The sequence below is a fragment of the Garra rufa genome, chromosome 12 (genome assembly GCF_049309525.1).
Source record: "Garra rufa chromosome 12, GarRuf1.0, whole genome shotgun sequence".
Taxonomy (NCBI): Eukaryota; Metazoa; Chordata; class Actinopteri; order Cypriniformes; family Cyprinidae; genus Garra; species Garra rufa.
The window spans coordinates 3472207-3482461 of NC_133372.1; the positions used below are offsets into that span (position 1 = coordinate 3472207).

General features: G+C 35.0%; 1 protein-coding gene across 1 annotated transcript; it reads right to left on the reverse strand.

Moving 5' to 3' along the window:
- Nucleotides 1-1212: 1212 nt before the first annotated feature.
- On the reverse strand, nucleotides 1213-9357 carry prkag1 (protein kinase, AMP-activated, gamma 1 non-catalytic subunit). The gene is made up of 13 exons (XM_073851213.1): nucleotides 9192-9357; nucleotides 7944-7995; nucleotides 7592-7692; nucleotides 6584-6665; nucleotides 5823-5881; nucleotides 5693-5738; nucleotides 5557-5611; nucleotides 5349-5475; nucleotides 4966-5131; nucleotides 4805-4842; nucleotides 3873-4019; nucleotides 3605-3704; nucleotides 1213-2581 (listed from the first exon to the last, which is right to left on the reverse strand). The coding sequence occupies exons 1-13, from the start codon at nucleotides 9198-9200 to the stop codon at nucleotides 2571-2573; spliced, it is 993 nt and encodes a 330-aa protein (XP_073707314.1). The 5' UTR covers nucleotides 9201-9357; the 3' UTR covers nucleotides 1213-2570.
- Nucleotides 9358-10255: the final 898 nt, after the last annotated feature.

A 10255-nucleotide genomic window follows, 5' to 3' on the forward strand; every position in this document is an offset into this window, starting at 1 on the left:
ATGATGCTAAAAATTCAGCTTTTAAATCACAGGAATAAATTACACATTGAAATTTATTTAAATAAAAAACAGCTATTTTAAATAGTAAAAATATTTCAAAATGTTACTGTTTTTGCTGTACTTTGGATCAAATAAATTCAGGCTTGGTGAGCAGAAGTGACTTTATAAAACATTTTTAAAAATCTTTGTAGTGTAAGTTCACATTTATGTTTGCTTTCTAAAGACTACTCGTTAAAGATTTCTTAAGCTTTGAAATTACTCTTAAGGCTTCTGAGAAATTTTGCTGTGAGAAACAAACTGGCTATTACTGAATTCATGCGCACTGAAAATTAATTAGCACAATTATTATAACAGTAATGAGTCAGAGACAGCTAATTGATGACACATGCTTAGACAAGTATATATGACTCTAAGAAACGTAAACTTTTAAATCATGTTTTAGATGCCAAAGAATATTAAAAGATGTGTCATTTGTGATCATGACAATGTTTTTTGTGAAAAATAAAAGTCATACTTTTAATCAGCCAAGGTTGCATTACAAAATATTTACCTGATAATTTACTCACCCCCATGTCATCCAAGATGTTCATGTCTTTCTTCAGTTGAAAAGACATGAAGGTTTCTGAGGAAAACATCCCAGGATTTTTCTCCATATAGTGGACTTCAATGGGATCCAACAGGTTGGAAGTCCAAATTGCAGTTTCAATGCAGCTTTAAGCATCCCAGCAATGGAATAAGGCTCTATCTAGTGAAATATTATCTTATACCAAAAAAATTATAAACAATAAAAAAAAAAGTGTGCGTGATTAAGTAATGCATGAAGTTAAGTTTTTAGTTAAAAAGTACATTTTATTTTTTTAATGACTGATTGTTTTGCTAGATAAGACCCTTATTCCTTAGCTGGGATCGTGTAGAGCCCTTTGAAGCTGCATTGAAACTGCAATTCGGACCTTCAGCTCATTAGCTACAGAAAAATCCTCTGGACTGTTTTTTTCTAAAAAACTTATTTTTGACTGAAGAAAGAATTTATTTTTTATGGAAGTGAACTAATTCTTTAAATTGATTAAAAATGACAGTATGTAACATTATATAGAATTCTATTTCAGATAATTGCTATTCTGACCTCCATTCATCAAAGAATCCTGAAAAAAAAAAAACACTGTTTTCCACAAAAGTTCTGTTTACCCCCAACATAGAAACTGCAACAGTTGATAAACTGAATACATTTTATTTTGCTTGTGCCTTGAATAAAACATCTTTGAGAGAATCCATGAGAGAATTAGAAAACAGTTCAGGTGTATTTACAGATCCATCATGTGTGGCATAAAAATGATAACAGAGCGAGAAATACCAGCAAATATATATTACAATAAAATGACGGAATGATCTTATGTCATAGCAAAACTAGCAACAATAAAAACAAGAAAAGTGCGAGTCGCTCAGAGCTGATCCGATGTTTCTCATGATGGGTTACAAAAATGTATGAAAATTCACTGTTGGACCTTAACAGTACGTTTTCATCAAATTATATCAAACAGCTAATTGTGGAAGCACATCCAACTGAAATGGCATGACAATTTACCCACAATGCACAGCTGACAGGAAAACAGCTGTGTGATGTTAAGTCTATGAAAACACTCTGCTTCCTCTTCAAATGTTAAAACACTGATCAAATCCATTGAGATCATGTGGCTAGCAGAATCAAATCAGTAGCAATATGTTAAAAGTAACTAGAAGTCAAACACACTGATCTGTCCAGCCCAAAACAACAGGGAAAATAAGATTAACTATACATTTCTGTGATAATATACTTAAAATACATGATGCTAATATTTGAGCTGTGTTTGTTTCCAATGCTATAAATATTCAATGGTTAATATCAAAACATTTTAGCATAGCATTTCATCTTCACATTATAAAGGAAGTTGGCTCTTAGTGCTGAACTGGTTTGATGTTCAAAGAAACTGGATCTGAATAAACCAATGAAACTTCCTCTGAACACTGCCAGAGAGACAGTGCGTGTCGTATCAGTGTGTAGTGTGGAAACAGTCTTCAACATCAAATGCCCACGACAGAAAAACACTACGTTACCCTGCAAAACCGCGTCCTGATCAATAACGGAATGGTTCAGTCTGTCAGCATGAATTCATACTCGCTTTCCGCTTCACTGACACTCCAACACCTGCACAAAAATCTCATCTGCATTTCCAACGCTCATCTGTTTTCCTTCTCTGAGGGAAATAATGTGAAAGATGGATGTCAAGTCAGCAAAAACAGTATGCCGAGTAACATAATTAAAATTATTTAAATTCTATCCAATTAAATGATGTAATTTCCTTGGTGACTCCCTGAAGTGGTACAGAGGCTCTGTTAATAAAAGAGTTTGTTCTTAGAAAAGAGTCAAATGTCTTTTCTGAGCATGTCTTTCTTCACTCTGATCAGTCGGTTGTACTTTTTTAGCTCCTGTGTCTGGGATGGTTGTGTCATAGACGTCTTTATCAATCTGGAAGATCTGCTGGCTTATTTAGAGATGAGGAAACACAGAGACGTCCTGCTTCACTTGTCTTCCATCAAGCACTTCCTGAAGAGAGAGAGAGAAAAAAAAAGGCTAGTCAACAGATCAAAATAATCAATCACAAATAAACTGATCCCTAACAACAGCTGTAGAAGAAGCCATAAAGTTAACTACAAAGGCACACTTTTGTCTTTTTGTCATATCAAGAAGGTTGTATAAAGATTATTTTGTGCTTGACTGAAACAACACAATATGAGCATTGAAGGATCACTCCTGATCATTTACTCATCCCCATGTCATCCAAGATATTCAAGTCTGTCTTTCTTCAGCTGCAAAGAAATTACGATTTTTGAGCGAAATGTTCCAGGATTTTTCTCCTAATAGTGAACTTCAATGGTGCTCAACGGATTAAAAGTTAACAATGCAGCTTAAAAGGGCTCCAGACGACCCCAGCCGAGAAATAAGGGTCTTCTCTAAATCAGTCAGTCATTTAAAAAAATAAATAATAATAATAATAATAATAATAATAATAATAATAATAATATGTATATACTTTTGAACATTAAATGCTTGTGTTGGTCAATGCACATGTGCACGCTGTGTACTCCAGTTTAAGACAGTTAGGGTATGTCGAAAAACTTAAACTTCTTAAACACTGGGTTAGTACTTCTGCAGCGATGTAGGATGATTTTAAAAGTTGGAGGAGAAAGTAAGTTTTTCGACATTCCCTAACTGTATTGAACTGGAGTACACAGAGTACACTCAGAGCCAGACAAGACAAGCATTTGAGGTTAAAATCTATATAAATTGTAAGTTTAAAAAAAAATAAAACTATTTCTTTCACTAGATAAAACCCTTATTCCTTGGCTCGGATCACGTAGCTGCATATTTAACCTTCAATCCGTTGCGCACCATTGAAGTGGAGAAAAATCCTGGAACGTTTTCCTTAAAAACCATAATTTCTTTGTGACTGAAAAAGAATGACATGAACATCTTGGATGACATGGGGGTGAGTAAATATTCAGGATGTTTTTATTTTGAGAGTGGAGTAATCCTTTAATGCTTCACTATATCATAATGCAGTCTTACCGTCGTCTCCATTGGTGAGCACCAGCGCCTGTAAGATATCAGACAGAGACACGATGCCTTTCACAACCTCTTGCTCATCCACGATCACTAACCTGTGAACCTGAAAATCAGCATATCAGCATATTACAATGATTTCTGAGAGGGTCATGTGACACTGAAGACTGGAGTAATGATTCTGAAAATTCAGCTTTGACTCACAAGAATAAATTACATTTTTAAACGCAAACTTGGTGAACAGAAAAGACATATAAATGTGTGTATTTCTCACCTCAGCTTCCACCAGTCGGTTGATAATGGCCTCTAGTGTCTCACTGGCTCGGCAGGTGAGCACACCCTCAAAATACTGTGAGCGATGCTGAAGGGCTTTAGTCACTGTGATGTCCAGGTTATTATACGTCTTCTCAGCGGCCAGATTCTGTGTGATGACATGACATAACCACATTGAGACACAAACATATGCAGAGAGATACAAAACAGAGACTTTGAAGTAATAGTTAAAACTAACATTTAAATATCTTCCCATTATAAGGCCTCCTCCAGTGAAAAAGTCGTCTGATTATTATCAAGCACCATTTACAAGCCAAGACAGTCAAAAAGAGCTCTAAACAAATATGTGGATGTGAGAGACAACAGTGGATGGACTTTTTCTCTGGAGGAAGCATTATTATGGATTATGAACTCATATTTTAGCTGGAAGCAACAGTTTGAAGTCAGAATGAAACATCTTAATGATGGGTTTTTTCTTACAAACACACAGCTTTTCGCTTCAAAAGATGTTAACCGATGGACTGGGGTGGTGTGGATTACTTGTGAATTATTGCGATGTTTTTACCCACTGTTTGGTCATTCTGACGGCACCCATTCATTACAGAGCATCTATTGGTGGGCAAGTGATGGAATGCTACATTTCTCCAAATCTATCTGATCTACATCTTGAATTTATTTTGGATCAGAATTTTCCTTTTTGGGTAAACTCTTCCTTTATTATTTAGAATTAAGTAAATAATGTTAAAAACAAAATCATGTACTGGCTGCATTCATCCAAACCGATCGATACAACAAAAACACCAGAGGCTCTAAACACACAATGAGTCCAATCGAAACAGAAACACCATCACACACACATTCAATAAACTAACACCACCAGCACAGATCAATGTGCACCGCTCTAGTTAGAAACAACAAACACACAAAACTTACTATAACATCAAACTTGGAGTAGATGTCAACCACACGTCCTGTTGGAAGAAACGAAACGGGGAAACCATGAAAAAAACAGGTTTAACCAGAGATTTGAATTTAGAATATATTAAAATAATAATAATAATAATAATAATAATAATATATTAATTTCCATTCACCATTTTCATCCACCACAGGAAGGGCAGACACTCTCTGATCCACGAAGATGCCGAGCGCGGAGTAGAGCGGCGTATCTGAGTGAACCACTGCGATGTTGTGAAATGTTCCGATGTTCATCTCCTCCAACGTTTGAGACAGAAACGCAGGCTTGGGCATCTCAGATATCTGGGACAGATTGTTAACAAACATGAAGACTGTGGTTCTAGAAAAAACAAAATCCCAAGTTGTGCCAATTGATTGACAGGAAATTTAGCAACAGTTACTTAAAAAGTTGTGATAGAATTACAGCAACCGCTCTGTGACAGAGCATTACCACAAATGAATGTCTAGATTTAATTTCATGCATCACATTCAGTGAGCGGATACAGGACAGGAAGCTTACAAAGAGTTTCAGGAATTTGAGGATCCTCTTGTGTGTCAGGATGTAGAGTGTGTTTCCTGTTAGAGGATCAATGACGGGTAATCTGTGGATCTTATGCTTTAGGAGAGATGAAACGGCATCGTATAGGCTAAGAGAGAGAGAGAAAAATGTCAGACCTAATCGTAACTCTCCAACAGAACCATTCGATATGCACTCAACAAACTCTTACCTGGCATTGGGCGATATGCTGACGAGAGGTTTGAAGGAGTCTTGTAAGTAGACCTCTGTAAGATAAAGAACAGATCAGTCATAGGCTCATACATCAGAGTGTAAATATCACGATTACACATGAACATCAGTCCCACCTCTCCATGTTTCTATTTTGTGCTCTTCTAACTCATATATCTGGACCTAAAATAGACAAAAAAAAGAATGAAATCTTTAAACACTCATCAAAAAACCTGATTAAAATGTCAATGGGAAGAGGAGACCTACCAGAGGAGACTTGTAATAGCGATGAAGTATATTGATGAAATCTGTGATGGTCAGCATACCTACAATAGAAAAAAAGAAACACACATAAGCTGAATCTCAATTACTTTTTTTTTTTTTACAATTAACTACTGTGAATTAATTATGCAATTTTAATTAAGTATTAATAATATTAAAAAACTACTGTTAAAAACTTAAGGTGTCAGTAAGTATTTTGGTTTTTGAAAGCAGGCCGCATGCATTTGAATGAAAAACACAGTAAAAAAAAAAGTAATATTGTAAAATATTTTTACTACTTAAAGTAACATTATCTATGTAAAATAACTGTTATTGTGAAATGTAATGAATTGCTGTGATTTTCAGCATCATTACTCCAGACTTCAGTGTCACATGATCCTTCAGGAATCATTCTAATATGCTGATTTGCTGATTATTATCAATATTGAAAATGTTGTGCTCCTTCATATTTGTGTGAAAAACACGATAGATTTTATTTTTCACAATTCTTTGATGATAAATGTCTTTACCATCATCGTTCATGTTGAATAAAAGTATTACTTTTTAATTAATTTTAAAATTGTATACATTTAATTTTTAATTGAAATGCTATTAAAATCCACATGATATTAAAACATAATTGTCAAACTTGATTCAATCAAAACACAATACATTTGCTCTACCTTTGTTGTGTTGTAATATGCCATGTAATCTTATTAAACAAACACAATAAGTTAAATTTTACAAATATAAAAAAGCTTGCTTACCAACAAAGCATTGCTTCTTGCTGTCCCAGAGAGGCGCTGCTCTCACCCCATTAGACACCAGAGCAAAGAACGCCTTCTTCACCTGGTAACCATACAACCACAAAATAACCAGCGGGCACTCGGACAGTTTAAATGTCATGAATGTTGACACAGAGTACAGAGCATATCTATCCAAGCCCTAAAGTCAACATGAAATCAATACTGACCCCATGTGCCTGATCCTGATATCAATTATTCATATAATTCCAAATATTTTGTGTGTGTGTGTATGTTAATTATACTTTATTAAAAAGTAATAACGTGTTCTATGTCTTAAACAACGTACCTTTCGTGCTAACATCACTTGTTACATTAATAATGATAAAATAGTTGAAATGCTATTTAGTCATGGTTTTAGCAAATGCACATTTAGGCTGGCTGTATTCTGACATGGAATAGACAATTCGTTTACATTTTCTAATTAATTAAACAAATAGTTCATCCAAACATGAAAATGTTCTCACCCTCAGGCCATCCAAGATGAAGATGAGTTGTTTCTTCATGGGAACATGTTTAGAGAAAAGTAACATTACATCATTTGCTCACCAATGGATTCTCTGCAGTGAATGGGTGCCGTCAGAATGAGAGTCCAAACAGCTGATGTATTTGTTTCTTAAAAACAGCAGCTTTTTTCTTCTCAAGATGTTAATTGATGGACTGGAGTGTGAATTAATTGGGATGTTTTTATCAAGTGTTTAGAGTCTCATTCTGATGGCACCCATTCACTGCAGAGGATCCATCGGTGAGCAAGTGATGTGATGCTACATTTCTCCATGTTTGATTAAGAAACAAACTCATCTACATCTTGGATGGCCCAAGAGTATTTTTGGTTGAAGTATTCCTTTAATTATGAGTAAAATAAAGTTTGTTTTTTTTGGTTTCACACAGAAATGTGTGATATTATGAAAATGAATGAGTTGTAAACAAGGTTGCACATTTAAAAACGTTTGTTTTTTTGTGAGTACTCGCCTGTAGAGAAGTGTCAAACACCACTAACTTTGAGCTGGTGGGCACCAGGTCATAGCAGCGGTGGGATTTCATAAAGCGGGTGTAGACATTGTGCTCAGGATCTGGTTTGAAAGACAAGGAAAAAAGGATTCAAAAATGCATTATCTAAAACATCAGACCACAACCAACAAAAATATGAGAGAAAAAGTGTCTGAGAAGTGTGATTAGATCAAATTTCTGTTGTCACTTCAGTCTCAGATTTCACTCTAAACACTGAAGTCAAACCCCTGCTAGGATCTGCTTACATATCTCACACACGAGCCGCAGGTCATCGCAGGACTACAGTCTCATTTTTATTTATTCACATTCTTACCCTCTATGTGCACCTCCTTTTTACCGTCCAACTCATCTAGAACAGCAGGAACCTGAAAAACAATGTCAAGGTGTCAACACTTTCAAAGCTCATTTTTGTTTTTCCCTAATAAATGTAATAGTTCTTGTGATAAACCCAGTAAATCCTGAGATATTCAATAATAGTTAGGTTAGAAAAATCACATTTTAAAGGTATGTCTACTGAACCTATATATGTAAACAACATTCCTCATATTTAGATTTTACCCAAAAATTATGCTTATTGTAAACTTGAAAATCTTGTTGAAAAGTTATTTCAGTCCCTTTGTGTTGTGTTCGTTTGAGTTTAAAATATTACTAACAATATACTTTTTTGTATTTATTATATAAAAATCAGTCAAGATTGCACAACAAAAAGATACATGAACAACATGAAGGTGGACTTTATACAATGCCTTTTGCTTGCTAAAAAAAAAAAGTATAAACTATCAATCATGTACTAGACTGAGTGCAAGAAGATTTTCAGCAACATTTTGATCATTTAGAGGCCTTAGAAATTGTATATTAAAAATAATACAGTAGAGTTAGGAGAGGGTTAACAATAAGTTGAATTTAAGTTGTTATACTAAAGTAACCAAAGGCTTAAAATGTGTTTAGCAAATACACATTAGCCAGAGGAGCTAACGTTAATAGCAGGACAGTTCTGCTCCCTTGAAAGTATTCAAGTTGTTTTACATTAATTAACTATTTCAAATAATTAATAGCTTCAGACAATTAGAGTTTAACCTCAAAGCTTAAGCTCTGTCGGTTCATCTATGGACTAAGTTTGCTTTGCCTGTTAACTGACCAATAAGTGAGAAAGTTGACAGATATCAGTAAGGTGGTGTGAGAAACTTAGTTTACTAGCTAGACCATTATGTTAAGATAAACACTGATAGTCACAATAAGATAAATACTGTCTAACAACAGCAAACTAAAGCACTATTAGTGTAAAACGTAGTAAACTTGGTACTAGTAACGTTAATAACAATACACTAACGTAACCTCAGGCGAACTGTAACTGGCTTCATATGAATGGGAAGCATTACACGACACAACAGTCACTACTCTAACAACACTCAGTGATCTATTTGAACATTTTAGCTGATACTGCATATTGTAACACAATAATAAACAAAAACCGCCGTTAGTTTAATTGCCTCTCGTTGTCATTCAGTTACACCGAGTCTGTCAGATCAACTCTGCCTCAGTTTAAACTCGCACTACTTACACACTCCATGATCCATCCACGGTGTGAAAACGCTAATGATGTTTACTTCGAATTCGGAGTGCGGAAATGCAGTTTAATTCAGTCTCCGGTAGCTGAAAACGTTGTGTAATTCGTTTCTGCTCTCACCGCCCGGTGACTCCTTCGAGGATGAGGAAGACCGCTGCTGACGGCCGCGACCGGATGTGACGACACACACGTGTGCGCGCTTCTCCATAATAATAATAATAAGAAGAATAGATAATCGTATTTAATAATTAATCCTGATAAAGTGGTTATAAAATAGATTACATATGAGTTTTAACACATCTCTAATACAATGAGAGCCTAACCAGAGTGTGGTTGATAAACGTGTATTTAGATTTAGATTTGTATTTATTTAATTTGGCAGACACCTAAAAGTTTAACGATTCTAAGCAGAAGAAAGTAAATAATATTGTTGTCAAGGCAACAAAAAACTATCGTTTAAACATAATTTTGAACAGGTTGGAAATGAAACCATAGCACACCTGCAAACCAAAACACAATCAAGAACTATAACATTTATTAAACGCAACTAGGAAACTTTGCATACTATAATTGTATCAACGTTGTCAGTTAAACTCATCTTTGTGTGTCAACATATTTGCAGAGAAAACCATCAACATGGAACTCAAATTTCTCCTGAAAGATGAAGTTTTTGTGGATTTCTTCAATACATTTCTAAGTCTTCCAGTAAGATGAAACCCTACATCTGCTTCTTATTTCTATATATTCTATGTACTGGTTGTCCTGGACTGATCATACATGTTTATTCTGTTTTTAGGTGTTTGGACAAACCCCGCTCTACATGCTCAATGAAAACAAGTGGTTAATGTGGCCAAGTGTGCCCTTTGCTCAGGTAGGATGGTATTTATGAGAATATTAACCAGACCACCATAGCTGTTGGCTAAAACATCTAATATCTGTAAAAATATTTACTCTCAGGTGAACACTGGAGCATTTCTGAAATGGTTAGAGACGCATCGATGGGTTTTCTTCAAGCAAACTGAGCTCTATCACACTTTCCTTCTCTGCACTGAGATTCT